General features: G+C 45.9%; 1 protein-coding gene across 4 annotated transcripts in view; it reads left to right on the top strand.

The window, feature by feature from the left end:
- kiaa0586 (KIAA0586 ortholog) overlaps window positions 1-19399 on the top strand; it is a 139526-nt gene that overhangs the window by 4807 nt on the left and 115320 nt on the right. For 3 of the 4 annotated variants that reach the window (XM_029258351.1, XM_029258352.1, XM_029258350.1), the window contains exons 3-9: window positions 726-792; window positions 1690-1759; window positions 2403-2568; window positions 2947-3156; window positions 4610-4748; window positions 4946-5077; window positions 16929-17049. In XM_029258351.1, coding sequence (XP_029114184.1) covers window positions 726-792; window positions 1690-1759; window positions 2403-2568; window positions 2947-3156; window positions 4610-4748; window positions 4946-5077; window positions 16929-17049 — 905 coding nt within the window. The remainder of the gene's footprint in view (window positions 1-725; window positions 793-1689; window positions 1760-2402; window positions 2569-2946; window positions 3157-4609; window positions 4749-4945; window positions 5078-16928; window positions 17050-19399) is intronic. The other variant, XM_018764204.2, reaches the window with a different exon arrangement.

Here is a 19399-nt window from a genome sequence, read left to right as displayed (position 1 = left end):
TTTGTATAGCACGGCATTTGGTCCAGGTGTCTGTTTCCTCTTCGCTGTCCTCATCACGTCCTTGACTTCCTTGACTTCCTTCACTGTCAGTTCTCATGTGTTCGTCTTGAGGAAAGCTGGGCTCTCTGTGGGGATTTCCTTCCCTTTCACTCCTTGTGTGTTTCCTGTTTCTCAGCTTCCCTCAGAGGTGCTGCTCTTCAGTCCTTCAGAAATGCATTTCGAGAACTTGAGCAGGACATCTGCTGGTGTAGTAGTTGGAGTTGCTGCCTTCACATCAAAAGGTCGCAGGTTCAATTCTCACCTCTGGTCGTAGAACCCTTGAGTGAGGTACTCACCCTAAATTGCTGCAGTGAAATTACCCACCTGGGTAAGTAGCTGTAAGCAGATGAACACTGTTAATAACTTTGGAAAAAAGCTTTAGCTAAATGAATAGGCGTCAAGTGGTTTTTTGGAAGAATCCTTCCATTCCCTCGAAACGGGCATAACCGCAGCGTTGGTTTTTCCAGTGGTGCCACTCTGCTTCAGTCTCATAGGTTTTTCATTTCTGCTTCACATCTGGAACATTGAGATGAGATTTTGTCATTGGGCCTCCTTTTGCAGTGATGTAAATGTTTACTGATTGAAGGGAAAATGATCTTTCATGTTAGGTGCACTGTGTGTGTGTGTGTGTGTGTGTGTGTGTGTGTGTGAATGATGTGTATTTATGCAATTTTGTCTTTGTACAGGTTCACAACAGGAGGGACCTCAGAGCACGGGAGTGCAGCTTCCCACTTGGGGGCAGTACACACACAGGTAATATTGCACTATTTGGGCAAAGGTGATACAGTGGGGAGCGCTGGTGCCTCACACCTCTGATATTGTAGGCTTTTGCAGGAGTTGGACTCTGTGTGCAGAGTTGAAATGTTTTGTTCATGTTTGTGCAGACATGTGTTTCAGGTCAGCTGGTCACTCAAAGTTCTGCAGTGTGTGTGTGTGATTTATGACCCTGCGATGGCCTGCTGTCCCTGCCTCACATCCTGTGCTTCCAGGATGGGCTCTGGGCTGCTGCGACCCCGCGCTGAACAGTGAAAGAGCAAATGTGACTCAATGTCCAGGTGCAGCAGTAAATGCCGCAATGAACTGTTTCCCACACATGCAGTGTCTGCTCTCAGATGACAACTGATTAGTGTCCAGTTTTCCTGTGTGCATGGGGAGCACAGGTCCTGAGTGCACAGCTCGCTGGAGGGGGTCTCGCGCACTGTCTTGTCAGTGGAAGAGCTGCACTTCCTCTCACACACACTGATTCGGCTCTTCTTCCTGTCACACACTGTGAAGTGCCTTGCCATTAGTGGAGAGGCTCGTTTGGTTATCAATAGGCGGTATGATAGCAAGGGGTCCCAAACGTGGCCTCTGCAGGCACCTGCTGTTTGTGAGCATCCTGATGTGTTTCAGCTGCTGTTCAGCTCAGTTACGGGATAGGATGTTTGTATTGTTTGTACTATTAAGGCTCCGACAGGGGGCACAGTGCTTGGAGCGCTTGGAATGCCTCCAGTTTACACAGTAGACGTTACCCAGCTGTGTGAATGTGTTTGGAGAAAAGTGTCAGTTATAAGTGAGTAAATGTGGAAAGTTGAGCTGTAATTTCCTTCATTACGCGGTGAGTTCACCTGCCCTTCGAGACGTTTCTCTGAAAGCTTTGTTTTTCCCCAGAACATGACGTGGTGATTTCTGAGTATGCATCTGGAGGAAAGGAAGCCATTCGCAGCATCTTGAAGCAGAGGTAGGACACCAGGGCCCTTAACGCACATGGAGGGGAAGGTGTATCATGTAGGTTGTCATGAGACTGAACGGGACCCTGCTGAGCATCAGCGCCGCACTTTGACCCCCCTGTGACATTGCAGCAGAAGCCTCCTGCTGGTGTGTGAGGTACTCACTTAGGATGCGCTCCGACACACAAACATCTGGGGAGTGTTGCTGCCACAGTGAGGACCTGAGTGCACATGTGCACATGTGATATGTCACATGTGCTCACGTGTCATGTAGCAGCGTCGGGCGCTGCTGGGTTTGCACTCAGCCACACAAATAAACATAATGTGTGCAGGAGCGCTCTGCCCCGCTGCCCTTGTGTGCCCATGTGTGCCCATGTGTTTCACTTGCCCTTCACCATATTCTCACTGTGTTTGCTGTGTTCTTCAGCGGGGGCCACAGGAAGCGCTTGAGAGGGAGCGACCTCTCTGTACGCATTCCTACTTCCTGTCACTGTCACTTGAGGAGGCAGCTGTTGATGCTGGACACAATGACTGTGTGCAGTGCTCCTTCCTGCTGCCACTTGGACACGCTGTTGGGAAAGAGAAGCGTGTGCTAGATGAACGGACATCAAGCGTGATTAACACACTTTTCCCAACTGCTCCTCTTTGCTCTAGGCTGCATTGCACCCCTTCGCGGCAGAAGGTCAAAGTGCAGCTGCTGGCTGGGGAAGCGGCCTTTTGTCCCGAAGACCGGCCCAGCACCGAGGAGCCACAATATGGCACTGCCGGCTTAGCAGCTGTCGTTAGTGCCACCCTTGCCGCCACTGCACCCATTTTCAAGGTTGGACTGCCCCCCAACCCCCCGACACCAGCCATGGGCTCCTCTTTACTGCCAGTAACATGATGATGTTTTTTTTGGGGTATACTCTGAGAGAGTGTGTGTGTTTGTGTTTTTTAAAAAAAAATAGACTGGGCAAACAATTTGTGTACTTGATTGTTTCTTTGCAGCTTTGTGTACTAAACACATGTGAAAGGCTTAAAATATTTAACCCTTTTCTCTCTGTGTGCTACACAAAGCCTTACGCTGGTCACTAGTTGCACTTGATGGACACATCGGCGTTGGTATCTGGCCGCTAGACCAGCACCCATGGCGAAATGCATGTTGCCTTAAGCTGCCATCTCTACCGCCGGGACCTCGACTGAGGTGTGGTGTCTGCAGGCCCAGAGCGATGTGGAGGCTCGTGTCTCTCGGCTATCGGAAAGGCTGCGAAGGCTCCAGGAGGCGGGCGAGCACCAGGATCGAGGGCTGGGATGTCGCGACAACTGCTCCTTGAAGCGCGTAACCCACCTGGAGGAGCAGCTCTCTGTCCTCACCCAGCACAATCTGCAGCACCTGGAGAGAATGCAGGAGCAGCAACTGGAGCTGCAGGTACAGAAAAGTGTGAGAGCAGACACACGCGCACACACACACACACAGACATTGTCACACGCTTAATCTCCGTTGTTAATAATGAAATTTGGCTGATTTACTACCTAAATATTCACCTGAGAGTCCAAGTTTTTGCTTTTTGCACTTCATGGTTTGGATTGAACTCCTCATGTTTTTTATAGCTCTTAAGCCACATTGTTGTTAAATATGTTTAACTCAACGAGGGAAGCTGTTCAATGTTCCAGATTTTCCTGAATGGAGACATGCGTTACTGCAGTTTTAATCAGCTGGCATTTAATAATAAAGAGCTGACCCGAAAAATGTAATGAATTAACAAGCTATTAATCCATGAGCTGGTCATATAGGCAAGAAGAATATACCGAAGTAGCACAACACAACATAGCACAAGAACGCAGTTTGTAGTTGAGATGCTTGGTAGGCCTTGTAACTCTTCTTTCGCAGAACGGTAGAGCAAAGGACGCATTTGCTGGGTAAGCACGTATCCACAAGGGTACCTTTGACACGCGGACAAATTTCTCACTTAATGTGTCATACAGCAAAAATGTGCAGGATGAAAACCTGTTAACAGAGTGGATGTGTCCGAAGTAAACATACAAACCTGCTGCCGACATGTGAGCTTCAGTTTAGTGAGACTGTCAGGGCTGCTCATGAGCTGTTGCTGCTCGCGCTTGAGTTCACGGGTTTCTTCACTCTCCCCGTGGCAAAGGAGTCGTGTGTTGAGTACAAAGCAGCGTGTGAGCCGTTAGTAGGGAATGGGTCACCTTTGCTTCCTGACCACGAGGTGAAGTGGGACTGTTCCAGGCACAAGGCAGCAGCCCCGCGCCATCCACTGTGCCCTCAGTGCACCTGGATACCGCTTGAGTTATGCCGAAAGTGCGTGTTCACTTTCCTCATGGTCAGAGATATTGTGTTTGAGTACACAGTTTGAGTGGCCTGTACCCTGCAGATGGGGTGGAGTGGAACCGACCCAATCTTCCGGTGCAATTGTCTTCTGTACCTGTGAGCTCTTCTGCATCAGGCTTTCAAAATGTGCTTCCCGTCTCCTTTTACAAAAGCACACATGGCATATGTTTGCCTGACGCTTCTCTCCAAAGCGATTCACGCTGGTAAGGTACCTTCAGCTAAATAGCCACTGACATGGCTGGGTAAAGTTACTGCAGCAATTCAGGGTAAGTACCTTGCTCAAGGGTACTACTCTGCTGATGGAGGTGGGTTTGGAACCTGCGACCTTTGGGGCCAAAGGCAGCAGCTCTAACCAGTATGCTACCAGCTGCCCACACAATTAGTAGAGTAAGTGAGGTGGTTCTAAAGGTATGTTAATGGACCGTACCTAACCCTAAGCTGATCTCCTGAGGAACTTCTGTGTGACCTTAGGTGCAGTGCAGTCCGACTTTTGTTGTTTTTCATCTCAGCACTCTTCCTTTGTCCGCAGAATCACCTCATCTCCTCTACTTTGGATGCCCTGAACGCTCACCCCCGTGTAGAGGCTCCACCCTCCACCATGGACATGTGCAGACAGGGCCAGTGGGAGCCCAGCGGCACTGCCCTCTCTGCAGCTGGTGCGTGCTCTGGTGGGGCACGCTTCTACCTCACATCATGTATAACTTTTCCGGAATGTCATTCGACTCGTATTTGTCCATGTGACTAGAAACTGTTTCCTAGACTCATGAGCGCTGTGCTTTAAAAAAAAAAAAAGCTCTGAAAATACGCTCAAGTTACAGAGGTGAAGCGCTACATTTAATGTCTAATGCCTTTCAATGCCCCGCAGATGTGCCCCGAGGAGGACGTGCAGGTGGAGGTGGGCGGAGTTCCCCAGAGACCCTGGCAGCACACCGCTTTGTCCCCATCTCCATGTCCCGGGATAGCAGGACTCAGGAGGATGGAGAGCACTTGCCCTCAGGTCAGTGGCGATGCTCTGCTGCCGTCCCTCTTCCTCTCTTGGCCTGATTCACTTCCATGTGTTTCTTACGTTAACCTGTACGCAAAAGGCTGTTCCTTGGCGGAGCTTGCCGCATATCCAAGACATCCACGTGGACCTTGGCCTTGCCTTTGGAGCAAGGCTGAGGAGGCGTGCATTTAAGGACAAAGGGACACTTGTTGTTCACTGCTGCTTCCGTAGTCTCTGTCTTGCTGCGGTAACCAAGGGGTTGTGGCTCACCACGGTGCATACCGTCCCCATGTGCAAACTGCCAAGGAGTGGGGTACATATGGAGGGGGGTGTTGTGAGTGCATCAAGGGAACCGTGTCTGTTGTGCTCACTAAGAGGACCAAACACAGCTGCCATACTCTGGCGCTTCTGCAAGGGTTATGCTTAAAGCTTGAAGACTGCGTTGTGCTGCTCCCCTTGGTAAAAAGCTACCGACCGACGCTGTTTTACCGCGCAGTTTAATGAGGAGTAAATGAGCTGTTTGCAGGTTTCAGACACGGTGCAGCATTGACCCCTGTGGGAGTGCCCTGCGGCAGGCCTCTCTATCTCTCAGTATTTCGGAGCTCGCTCGCAACCCAGTATGTTGAGGTGTCTGGAAGCGCAGTGCAGGAATATGCAACATGATTCTTCAGTCACTCTGTGAATGTACGAATGAATGAATGACATGACACAGAGATATTAATAGGAGGAGTTTGTTTTCGATGCTGGAAGTTCTAATGTTGCATATACTTTTTAGTAGCATTTGAAATGGATTTGATCATTTGCTCTTTGAAGGCAGTGCTGTGTTTGGGAACACCTACCAGTTAGCTCTTTGACCTAGTTCTGCTTTCCAGTGCCTCCGTTTCTTCTTTTCTTTGGCTGCCTTTGGTGTTACTGTTTCGATAGCATCTCTGTGTGATTGTGCAGTTGTCATGACAACAACACACTGCACCACTTGGGGGCGGAAGTGATCTCTCATACAACCGATCTGCTGGGTAGCAAGACCAATGCAGTCCTGTGAGACCAGAGGGACCTTCTTTACTGTGTGTGTGTGTGTGTGTGTGTGTGTGTGTGTGTGTGTGTGTGTGTAGACAGTAAACAATATGCTGTATGTCACGGTCCTTTGTCAAAACTGCTTCCCTGTGCTCGTAATTTGTTGTTGGAAACACACACTACCGAAGTGTGAAACAGCGGAGTGGTCATAAAGGGCTATGTGGCACATGCAGCCAGGTGCGGGGTGAGCACAGTGACCTCGGGCTTGCTGCTCCCTGATGTCCGAATGTCACGAACTACACTGTGGCCTCTCTGCCTTTCACACGGTATCCAAATGAGATCTTGGGGACCAGTCGGAAGCTGCCTGCAGATGTTGCTGCTGCTGCCCCTGCACTTCGTTTTGCTGTCTCCCCCCTGGGGCGTCCACACCAACGAGGAAGTGTGTGAGCAATTACAGCGGCAGCCTGCTGCTGCACGCCCCCGCACAAGCTTTGGGATCCATGTTCGGCACCACAGCAAAGTGTCACTGGAGCAAAGGTAGCTGCAGGGAAGCTTTTTGGTCACTTTCCATTTCAGCCCATTCTGGTCAGAGGGAAAGTGCAGTTATTGAATTACATAGACACTGTGAGTGCGGTATGGGAGGCTTACATACATACGGTACATACATACATATATGTGTATGTCTGCACTGTCCAGGTATGGAGATTACTCAAGGAAATTTAAATTGTATACGTCTATTGCAGAAGTGCCATGCTTTGCAGAACCCAAACACATGTGATCCTTGTAGGTGTCAAGGTGATGTGAAGTCTTGGAGTGTGAACAGCTGTGACGTGCACTAACATGCAACACCTCGCCGTCACTCTTTCAGCCATGTACGTTCCTGTCCAAGCACATTTGGGGTCAGCAGTGCACACTTTGTGCTATGCAAAGGAGGCCACTTTTAAACCCATGGGATAGGACCTGTGTTTAACTGTTAATGCAGCATTAGCTCCAGCAGGTGTTAAATGTGTCCGATGGCCATCCAGCACCTTCAGCCATTTTTCTCCCGTGCTGTATCGTGTTGAGCTTATATTTGGTTTGGGTGGTGTCAAACTACTTAATGTACCTCAAGTAGACAGAGTTTTCAGCAGCTTTAGTGGTTCTGAAAGGATCTGTTTATATGTACAAGTGTGGTGCTTTTTCGTCCATCTCCAGAAAGTCTTGTTTGTGAAGTGTATCAGCGGCACAATTCAGATGGGTTTGCACTTCAAAAAACCACAGTGATCCTCAGCTTGGGACCAGGTGAAAGTGTAAACACTGCTGCTGTTCAGCAGTTGGATGGGATGAGATGATGATGGTGTATAGTTGAGGACCAAGAGGCTGTTTTCTGGAGGTCAACAGCAATAACTCATCCTCCATCTGCAAGCTGTGCTCTCAGTGGCTTCTGGGGGACTCGCGCTTGGTCCGTCCTCCCCCTGACCTGTAATTACAGCGTGGGCTTGTCCCTTCATGGAAAGGTCACTCTCGGGCTCTTCCTACATTCCTTCCCCTCCAAATCTCATCTGCCTTCCTGGAGCTGTTCCAGGCAATCTCCCCGTGCCAGAACCAGAGCTCAGGTTTGCTCTGCATGATGGATGTGTGAGCGGTGAGCTCATTATTGCACCGACTGTTACTTTCTGAGGTATGGATGCTGCTTGCGTGTGTGTGTTTCTTAAGAGCAGAGGAGAGATGTTCTGATGAATTTCTACTTTTGCCTGCTGTATGCCAGGACTTTGCTTTTTTTGATAATCTTGGGCAAATGCTGCCAGGTGCTCATCTGTTGAGTCCAAATTTTTATGAACTGCTGGCCTTGCAAAGGTGGAAAAAACCTTTGTAGAATTATCAGTGTTGTCAAGTAACTTTCAATAGTAGAAAAACACAATCTGCTCAAACAGACCAATGATTGTGAAGAATTGTCTTACTTCTTGTCAATACTGACTGCACCATTGAAACATTCATGGTACTGGCTGTGAAAAAAGTATTTGACTTCTCCAAAAGCTTGTTGGACTTAGCTGTTCCAAACAATGAGCTGAGATTGGAGGTGTGTTGGGGTGCCCTGCTCTACAGGAAGCAAATGGTATACAAATTGTGGTTACTGACAGAGTAAGTATACTCTTCCCAGGAAAGATGTGTTCATGTGCACCATGCCCTGATAAAAAGAAATTTTGGAGGACCTTACAAAAAGAACAGTAGAGATGCATAAAGCCAGAAGATGCTAGTGAAGCATTTCTAAAGGCTTGTGTGTTCAACAGTCCACAGCAAGAGAAGTGATCTACAAATTGAAGAAATTCTACACTGTTGTTAGTCTCCTGAGGAGTGGGAGCCTGCAAAGATCTGAAGGAGGTGAAAAAGAACACTAGGGTAACAGCAAAGTTCCTGCAGAAACCTCTTGAACTTGCCAGTCTCTGCTCATGTTTCCACTGAGCAAGAACAATGCTTGTGGAAGGACACCACAGAGGGAACAACTGCTCTTCAAAAGAACACTGGTGTATGTCTCAAATTTGCAAAAGACCACCTGGATGTTCCATGTGGCTTGTGGGACAGTGTTCTGTGGGCAGATGAGAGGAGAAGCTGAGCTCTGCTCAGCGCTATGTTTGCCGAACAATGAGCTGCATATACAAATGAAAAGGTCCTCCTGGCTGTGAGCTGTGGTAGCGGGAGCATCATGGTTTGAGGGGACTTTATTGCCGCTGTATCTGGACAGCTTGCAGTCATAGTGGGAACAAAGAATTCATTAAGATGATCCAAGAGATTTCAGGGTAACGCTCCATCACGTGAAGCTCAGTACAAGTTGGGTGGTATAATAGGACAATGAGATGAAAAAAAGGAGTAAATGAGCAACAGAAGGGCTTCGACACAAGAGAATTGTGTTGTGTGGCATGACCTGAAGTGGGCTGCCCATGCCAGGAGCTCGTACTCTTCCCAGTATTCCGTATTGACAAGAAGAAGGACGGTTGTTTGTGTGTCCCCCAAGGGTTCACAGACCCTTTTTTTTTTTTTTTTTTTTTTTTTTGCAGCAGCAGCCCTGTACATGTTATTCCAAGTAGGTGAAGAATAAGAGGAAGACCTCTTGGTGATCTTTATAGGTTCTTTGCCTTCGTGGCTTGAAGCGTTTGTTTTCTGGTGGTAAAGTTGTATTGCATATTGCAGCATCACCCGAGGCTCATCAAAAACTCAAGGAAAGTGCAGTTTGGACGATTTAAAGGCACTGTAGCATCAAAATGGGTTCACTTCAAATGGTATAAGATGGTAGAGCAATTGTGCTCATTGTTTCTCTACTCCGCTCTCTACTTCCTCCTGTTTTCAGTTGCTCATGCTGTCACAGATCAAACTCACGTGTTTATATGACTTCTGAATAGAAATTTTGTTCACTCTTGAAATATTGTATACGGCACCATTTGTTTTCATTAGCAGACTTGATTTTACTGATGCTGCCGCATGATTTCAAGCTTGTGTGATGTTTTCTACATCTGGTTTTTGACAAAGCACAAGCTGTGTGTTTTGTGTGAGAAACAAGGGAAGTGTAGCTTAAGGTCCCCAATTGCTCCACTTTGAATTGCTGATGCTGCTGCAGACTCATTGCCATGGCAACCATATGGTTTCTGCAGCTGAAAACCTCTGGCGCTGGAACTGTTTATATGCTTTTTGGGGATATGCTATTTTTAGTCCCTTTTTCACAGTGTTTCTGTACCATGTGAAAACCATAATTGATTGCCTTCAGATCAAATACAGAGCATCCCTGCAGTGGGGTTTATATTCTTGTCAGTGTTTCTCGTTAAGATGTTTCATTGCTTGATGTCTTCGTATATGGACAGTTTCAGTGAAAAGCCGAATGTTAGAGGTGAAGAATGCATTCAGAATATATTCTCATCACGTATTGTAAGTTGGTGCATTCTTTCAGTATTTCAGTGTAGTCACGTCTTTTGGCAATATGTAAGAAAGGAAAACACGGTGGTGATGGCCACCGCCACCTTGGACCGCTCTTGCAATGTGGCGTGCCCCCCATTTGGGCTCCGACATCAAGTGTACCGTCTCATTACTCTTTACAAGTTGTGAGGAGAGAAGAGTGTTTATCAGTGGTGATATTCATTGTAAATAACAGTAAAGTCCTCAGAGCACAAAGGTTTTGCTCAGATCATGTTGCAGTCTGTTGTTGCCTTAAGGCTCGGCTGTCGCAGTCCAGCCACGCGAGCCTTTTCCATTCAACTCGAGCAACTTGTTCTTGGTGATGGCTGCATACTCCCCCTTTGCAGACACCCCTGCAAATTTAGTAGATTGTGACCTGACCCAGCCTGGGTGAGGCAGTGCCTTGGGGGGGATGCTGACTGAAGGTGACTCTGCGGCAGATCTTGGAGCTCTCCCTGATGCACTCGACACTGCTGGGAATGCTTTCCATGGTTGGAAAAGGTGCTTTACCTGAGCCGGGGTTCCCGATGTGGAGCGCTGTGGCCATATTCATCAAGAGCATAAAGGCTTCCACTGTGCAGCACTTGCATATGCAGGGAAAGTGTACATGTGTGCTACAAAATGTAGCCTATCTGCATTGCAGCCGTTTGTAGGAACACGGCTCCACACTCATGTGCCTTATACTTGCAGTCCTTTTTCTAAAGGTGTCGCTGGTGCTTCCAGAAAAAGTGCAGCTGCGAGTCACTGTGGCTGCTCTTCTCTCTCTCTCTCTCTCTCGCTCTTTGCCTTCTCTCTCTCTCTTTCTAGCCTCACATGTTGCATTGCTATGAATGTAGTAAATATGGGATCCATGTCCTCTTTGGTCACGTCTTTGCACATGTGTCACAAACAAGTGCCCACATACGGCCATGAATTAAGAGGGCACTGGATGAGTGCTGTGTGATACGCTGAGGTGTGTTGTGTGCTTTGTGTGCGCTGACTTGTTACGTGCAGCAGTCGAGTCTCCCTGCACAGCAGCATGCGTCTGTCAAGTGTCACTTTGGTGCTCATTTCAAGAGATTGTTGTTGATACGTTACTGCAATTAAAGGTACCTGATCCATGCAAGGCCAGTACCCACCTCATATATCAGTCTCATATTGTAATTAAGATTAGTTAAAAATGCTTCCCTGAAATATGGCTTTAGGGAAGTTGAACACGTCCCTGTCCATCGTAAGTGCAGAGGGGAAAGGTTCTTACAGCACAAGATACAGTATAGCACAGATGTTTATGGTTATGTATTCACTGGAACTTGACTTTCCTCTCTGTCTGTCTGTGGTTATGTTCCACACATGGTGGACATCACGAGTGTTTCCGTTGTGATACAGAGGTACAGCTACAATACTGTACATGGCTACTGTATGTCTTCTCAGAGCAGCAGCAGCAGCGGCGGCGATGCTGTGTTGCTAGGCAACCAGTGTCCTTTTGTTTGTTGCCTGAAATGGAGGGCTGGGGGAAGGGACGCGGCAGTCCAATTCAGCGCCTCCTAGCCTGGCAACCGTTGCCAAGGAGCTCAAAGCAGCGAGCAGAATAGCATGAAGAAAGCACGTTAGAACAATGAATTACTTGGAGGAGCAGACTGCTGCTCCTGGATACTGCGTGCGTGTGTGTTTATCTTGCCTTTGCGATTCACAGGTGAGCTATGATGACATGTGCTGTGTCGTGCTGCTTTCTTGTCAAGCAGCCAAGACGGACAATGGTTGCAGGACAACTCTCTCGGGGGGTTCCTGCGAAGGCTACGCAAAAACTGCCCGTTGTTCATGTTCATCATGACGTAACTGAATGGGCTCCTCATCATCTGTCCTTTGTTACACCTCTTGTTATTCATAACGCTGAAGCTCCTAAGCAGATTCTGACCCTAAAAGTGAGCACAGTCACAGCAGATGTGTGTCTTCTGCTGTCTGCCCTATCCTAGGTGGGTAGTAATATGCACGCACCATATCCTGTAGCTGTCTCCTGCTGTGGGAGATGTCTTCAAACTGCGCATTTCGCTCTTCTATTCTGTTGCATCTTGTGACTTCGTTGACTGTGTTGCACACAGTATGGAATAAAGGTACGAGGCCACCAGGCATGACCTTTTTGTGTTTCCAACCTGGATGAAAGCAGCAGCAAGTCCCTCTGCGAGACACTTAAGGACATCAGCTGGTATGCAGAGGGCTGCCTGCTTCAAGGTAGTATCTGGCAGCGGATGAAATCAAGGCTGCCCTCTTGCTTAGGGGCCTCGTTAAAAGAGCTCATTCACTGGGAATTGGGTGGTGATTAAAAATAAGAGTAATTAGCTTTATTACAACTATCTGAGCTTTTGAGCTGGAGTGTAGCGCAACACTGTGCTGCCAAAGGGTCTGGTGGCTTCTGGACACAGGGGCTGTCCCCTGCACTGGCACTGAGCGGAGCAGAGTTGGCACTCTTCCGCAGAGCGGCCCGTTCCAGAAAGAATGGCAGCCTTCACCCTAACCCTAAAGCTTGAGAGAATGGGGACACAGTGGCAGGTTGTGCACGGAGCGTGGCGTGTTGGAGCGACCAGCACAAGGGCAGTCTCAGTCACAGGTAATAATGTACCTGTCATTTTTCGTTTTGGGTGGGACATTTGTCATGAACCATAAATGTTCTCTTCCAGGTAAGGTTCAGTGTTGGATTAATGCAGAAAAATTTCTGTAAATTGCTGCTCTGCCTTCCCTTATACATTCACAGGAAAAGGTGAACAGATGCAGGCATCCCTTGTGTAACGAGCGTCACTTTTCATAAAAATAACTGTTGTTATTGATTTAAATGGGGGAAGAAATGGATAAATGTGAGAACCTTTTGTGCCATTCCTGTGCCGCAAAATGCTTGCCCACAATCTCACCAAACATAATAAATTCCTGCCTCATCCTTGACATACAAAGAAAATTTAATGTAACCCAAAGTCCAGAGCATCAGAACTGCTCTGAACACATTTACCTCGGCATAAGACCAACATGTTCACAGTTGCTTACATCACTATGGTGCCACACAGCTCTTGGCTATCTGTGCAGAACTTGCATGTTTCTTCTATGTTTGCGTGGCAGTGTGTGTCTTTGCGTGACTCACTATGTGTGACTGACCCCCATACTGAGTACACCCCCCATCATATCTCTGTAGATCAGTGGGACTTTACACTGGACTAGTGCTTAATAAGGGATGGGTTGTATTCTCTTCGTTGTGCTAGTTTTCTATAAATTCTCTTCTTTATTGTTGTGACCCATGTTTATTGGAAACCACTTTGAGAATCTGCTTTTAAATGCAATGCGTGAAGCAGATATAGCATAACTAGCATGCAACCTAACAAGGCAATTCTCTCAATCACTGAATAACCTGTAACCTCTCTGCTGAGCTGTTGTGACATGTTCGTATTTGTGATAAAACAATAGTAAGAGGTTGCCTGTAATGAGCTGCCTTTCAAAGGAAATTCCATGTTTTATTTGACAAGTTGTACATATGATTACTGTCAACATTTAGCACTTTCTTTAAGCGTTTTTTGCTTTTTGGCTCATTAGTTATAGATGATAGAGTCATACGATTTCGGAGTTACTCACAAGCTGACCTGGCAGGGGTGCTTCACCTAACAAAGGCGTGTATTTTGAATTGACTTGACTGTTGCTGTGAGAGCTGAGAGCTCCTTATGCAAAATTGCTGGAACAAATTGCATTTGGTTATAAGTTGGATTTCTTGTTTTGCCCTTAATTGCTTGTCCATATCAGTTGGATGGAGGAGGTAGAAAGATCATTGCACAGAACCTTTGTAGAGCACCATCTCTAGGGAATATCCTTACTGCGTGCTTTTCGAGGCAAAATAGGAAAGAAAATGCATTTTGTTTTTTTAAAAATACATTGATGTGATGCACTTAAAATGAGTTTCCATTTACTTTCATATGATGGACCATGATTTAACTTGATGATTGTAGTTAGAACATAACTGAATGTAATTATTTGCTTACGGTGTCTTCGTGTGTAATGACTGTTGGAGCTCATCCCTTTGGCCATTTCAGTGTTATCTGTTTACACAGCTTGATATTTATAAAATAACATTCATATGCAATGAAGAACACTGAGGATTTCATCCTGCAGACCTCTTGTCAGAAGGCTGCTTTGGGCCTTAGTGCATCGTTCACTCCATTTCCTATATGGAGACACATTTACATGGCAACAAAACCAAAGGATGCCTTCAAACAACAATGTCTGACAACTGCTAACCTGGGCTGTGGACCCGAAAAAGGTATGTGCAGCCATTTCGTGGGAGTCCCGAGGTCCAAAAATTACAACGCATGATATTATAATGGCCAAACAATACGATTTTACAATAACAGGTGCACCCTATGGTGCAAACACTGTTCCCTCATGATGTTGCCACATTTCAGGATGATAATGCCCCCATATTCATTGCTGAACAAGTTCAAGAGTGGTTTCATTAATACCAGGATGAAGTCAGATGCCCCCCCCCCAACCAACTAGATGTAAATATCACTGAACCATTAAAGGCGCTCTAGAGTGTAGAGTGCAAAGTAGATTTGTTCATGATGAATTGTGCAGTGTCAGACTGCACACAGTTCAGGACTTGTATGACAACATTCCAAGATGGAGCAAAGCTGTTCTCCTGGTGAATGGTGGTCTTACTGCTTATTAGACCCTTTATATCAATACATTGTTACATGTGTCCATGTTAGGTTTCCAACACACTCAATATTAGTTCCTTTAAAGCAGTCAGTTAGTATAATACCGTCCCTTGTTGGAATTTAGAATTGGAGTTTAGAATTAAGCTCTGAATATTTTGTGTTTTCGAGCAGAATTTAAACCTTGGCTCCAGAAAGGAGTGCTTGAATTAGGGTTGGGGAAGGAGTTCTTGTTTCTGTCTGCAGCGAGGACACTCATTCATTGACTGCTCACATGTTTGAGCTCAAACATTTTTGTCACTGTAGCTGTGTTTAATAGAGCATTTGTTTGAATATCAAAACTTACTTCTGTTGCCTTCTGCACCTCGTGCTTCGAGCAGGTCAGTTGATTTTCCACAGGGACATCAAGTGGTCAGCAGCGGCAAAAACACAAGCTCAGGAGGGCTGGAAAAGTCATAGCCATGGAATTCTGTTTCCTGGGGTGTTTATTTGCAGGCATTGGCCTCCGAAAACTTATTTCATCTACAACTGAGCAGTTTTCTGCCAGCCTCTCCCCACACATTTCTCTTGTGCACTTTCCATGTTTTAAATAGTAGGAGGCCCCTTTGTGAAATATCACAATGAGAATTTCTGTCTGGGAAATGGAGAATTGTTGTTTTTGGACTGCCTTGCTGCTGCTCGTTCACCCCCTTTATTTAGCAAATTTTTCTTTAGCCTTCAGACTGTGCAAAGGTGGAGAGGAATTTTTTTCTCTCTGAGGTTTGGAAGGATTTTCAGTATGGCCTTCAAAATACAGGAGAGGATTGTAGACCAAGATCCCTTCAGTTTCCATGCATGTCCCCTCACTTTCCACTTGTATCTACGTTTCTCCACAGTTTGTTGGTAGGTGATTACTGTTTGCTGTTGGTTTCCACACCTTGTTTAAACCACTCTGTGTATTATGAAATACACACACACACACACATTTTCAGAACCGCTCGTCCCTTACGGGGTCACGGGGAACCGGAGCCTACCCGGCAACACAGGGCGTAAGGCCGGAGGGGGAGGGGACACACCCAGGACGGGACGCCAGTCCATCGCAAGGCACCCCAAGCGGGACTCGAACCCCAGACCCACCGGAGAGCAGGACTGCGGTCCAACCCACTGCGCCACCGCGCCCCTATTATGAAATATTTATCTAAAAATTTCAATTGTCTGTAGAAGTGCAGAAAAAAAATATGTCCGAGTCATTCGCTATCTTTTACGCAGTTGTGCTCATATGAAATTAGTAATGTGGAACTCAAATGACTTGAGTTGCTGCAAACAGTGTGTCTCTTGGGATGGTGTCTGGTTATTCAAATATCTTTTGTCTTGTATCTCGAGGACCTGGCTCCTTCTCATATATGTTAATGATTTATTCTGTCTATTTAAAAATTTTGTGTATGATGTTTGCCGTTGATACAAATATTCTGGTACTATTATAGCTTAATAAATTGTTTCAATAGGGAGCTGGGATATGTTGCTTCTTGGTTTAAAGCCAATAAGTTGTCCCTCAGTTCTGCTTCACTTAATCTGAAATGCATGTCTACCTATCTAGCTACCCATTCTGCAGTGTATCCTCAGCTAAATTCTTTGATGTGCTTATTGATGTGAAACTCACGAGATTTTGGTATCATCAGCCAATACATGTTCCTGTTAACTCTGTCACTGAAATCGTACCAACAACTTTTATAACTTGAAAACCCTTACACTCTCGTGGAGGCTGAATGCTGCGAATGTTGCAACCATTTGACACACATTGGTTATTGCTGCAGTGTCTCTAAGGACATTGTGTCCACATGCTTTGCAGAGTGACTGACAGGCAGTGATGTGCACTTTATTTATCATAAATATCCATGTGACACCACTGTACCTCATGCAACGATGGCTTGCAACCCCAACAGCTCCACATGGCGACCAGTTGTAACTTATTGACTGCACTACGTGTCTTTGTTGGTTATGCTGTTAAATTTTATGGAGGTTCTGCCTAATCAACAAACTGCAGTTAGCTAACAGAAAGCTTGAGATTTAAAAAGCAGTCACCTTGATCACGAGGTGTTGGCTAAATATTAGAAATGCTATTAATTATAAATCACTTTGGAGGAACGTGTCTGTGAAGTCAATAAAGGTAAATGTAAGTTTAAAAAAAAAAAAAAAGACACAAAGGGGGCAGAAATTCACAGTGATATTGCCAGGAGCGCAGTGCTGGCATCTGAAGCCAATTCTGAATTTCTCCACATCCGCAGGAAATGGTAGCCATGTGGAGGAGATCCTTGATGACCCAACATACGAGAGGAGAGCAACAGTGCCTGAAGGGGGACAAATGGTCACTATGGCAACAGTGGGCTGCCAGCCAGGCACTTCCAGGTAAGGGAGCGATGGTTGTATCTACTGGCTGCTGACAATCTTGATGCTTTTGTTTTTTCAAACTTTGTGCATTTTTAAGTCACCTTATGGGCATCGAGTAAAGTTTGTGAACATTAATAGTTGTTTAAGGTAGCTTGTTTACTTTTCAGTTTTCAGGTGACAAAATGAATATTGGGCCACTTTAATGTGGGTTTTTTTTTTTTTTCCCCCTCTTTCCCCTTCTCCCTTCATATTGTCATCCATGCATCAGACGGTTTCTTTTTTGCAGGTGGGTTGCACTGTATTTATGGGAAGGTTTACAGCCTCAGTCTTACTACTGCACTTGTTAGTGATGACTTTTTGTGCTTGTTAAATGAAAGAGCAGAAGCAGCATATGGAGGCAGGAAGGGCCTTGTCTCAGTTTGTTTCTTTTCCCTTTCTAGCTCAAGGTGAATTATTGTTCTTGCTTTTGACCATGATGGAAGACAGCAACTGTCCTTGCCAAAAATCATGTTTGTGCCTCAAGCCTTTTGTTGTTAAAACCTTAGCTAGCTATTTGGTGGCCGTCTTTGAACATCTTATATTTTACAGGTTAAAGATGACAGGATCATAATTGTAGGTGTTCAGTGCTATGGGTGTATTTGAGATGGTAGCACATTGGCATTCGTATCAATAGGTGTCCAGTGCTTTTTTTTCCTGTGTCAAAGGAATGCTTTGGAACAGATCTGAATGTAGCATCGCAACAGAAGGCATTTCTTGCTACTTGTTTTAGTGGCGTTCTTCCCTGTTGGTAGGATCTATAGATTTGCAAGGTTTGGTTCAATATATACTGTATATACTACATATAAAGAGATTTTAATTAAAACATGACCAATTTTTAACAATCCTAATAAAAATGTAAGTACATTTTTAAAATGTTACATTAATAATAAATACCACAGTAAATATAGGAGTTTTCCTTGGAAAAAAAAGTGAAGATTGCCAGAAGGTAACATTTACTTCCCTGTACCTGTGTGGATGATAGTGTTCTTTCATTTAATTCAAAACGCTTCATAACGTCAGTCTTTTCTTCAAATGTTGAAACTTTTCTTTTACACCCACACCTGAAACTATTTTAGCGTGCTTCTTATTCACATTGCTGTCACCTTGTTCACTCATTTCCAATAATAAAAAGGATTTAGTGAAAGTCAACATTGTTGTTCGAGTTATGGTTAGTTGTGTTGTTGTTATTGAGATCCTCACAATGAGCACTTCCACAACAAAGCATGTGGAAGATCTGAGCTTCATGTGTATTGCGCGCATGCGTGTGTGTGTGTGTGTGTGTGTGTGTGTGTGTGTGTGTGTGTGTGTGTGTGTGTGTGTGTGTGTGTGTTCCTCCGCAGGCTGCTGGGTTTGTTGGGTGAGATGTTTCACAGTTGTATTACTTTGAGTTCATGTCATTTACTCGGGGATGTGAAACAAAAACATGTTGGGGATGAAAAGGCGTACAAGCCAGTGAGAGTTTTCCAATACGCTGACATTGTTTCCTTATTTATGAGGTCACGTGTGTAATGGCAGAAATGGCTGTATTTTAAACAACTTGTGTAAAAGGAGTTTACACTCTGCATCTTTGCGTGTGTGTTGTTTATACTGAGGTGACTCGGTAATATCAAATAGAGCATACTGCCATATAGCAAGTGCTGTAAAGCTGCCTGCCTGGTCACCTACAGGGTTTCATAGGGCTTCACTGGGTCACCTGAAGTTCTCTGCTATCAGCAGTGTCATGTCAGGGCCGTGCGAAGCACAGCATTCAGGATTGTTGTAATGCGGCCGGACCTTCTGGCTCCTCCAGCACGAATCGTGCGGGGTGGACTCTGCAGATAGCGAGCAGCAGGCTGTGCTGATGGCCCAGTGTTGCCATGACGACGGCAGTGGCATTTACCAGGCAGCCAGCTCTGCAAGAGTGAGCATTATATGTGCGTGCACACTGCAGCATGCTACTGTTTCCAAAGAAGGAGCACTCTGAACGGCGGCCAAGTCCCTGCGAGTGGAGGAGCTGTCAAGGCTGCTTAATACAGTACTGCCAGTTTGTACTTGGCGAACCTTGTCTTTTCCCACAATCCCTTTTTCTGGCAGTGTGCCAAGCACTTAGCTGAAGCTAAAAATTAACCAGTGAGATTGACTGGGCCCGCCTGAAAATTTTCCACATGGACAACGTGATAAACACAGTTGGTGTGTGAGGCGGCACAGTGCAGATAAGTATGGATTTGGGGGGAGGGAGATACATAAGTGAGCAGACGGTGTAAAGATGATGTTTGTATGGTTTAGAAGTAAAAGCTGGTTATTTTTCAGTATCTCTGTGTATACAAATGAAAGCTACGGGTGTGTGTGT

Source organism: Scleropages formosus, chromosome 15, assembly GCF_900964775.1.
Source record: "Scleropages formosus chromosome 15, fSclFor1.1, whole genome shotgun sequence".
Lineage (NCBI taxonomy): Eukaryota > Metazoa > Chordata > Actinopteri > Osteoglossiformes > Osteoglossidae > Scleropages > Scleropages formosus.
The sequence above is the reverse complement of the archived record's forward strand: the minus strand, read 5'-3'. Positions and strand labels throughout refer to the sequence as shown.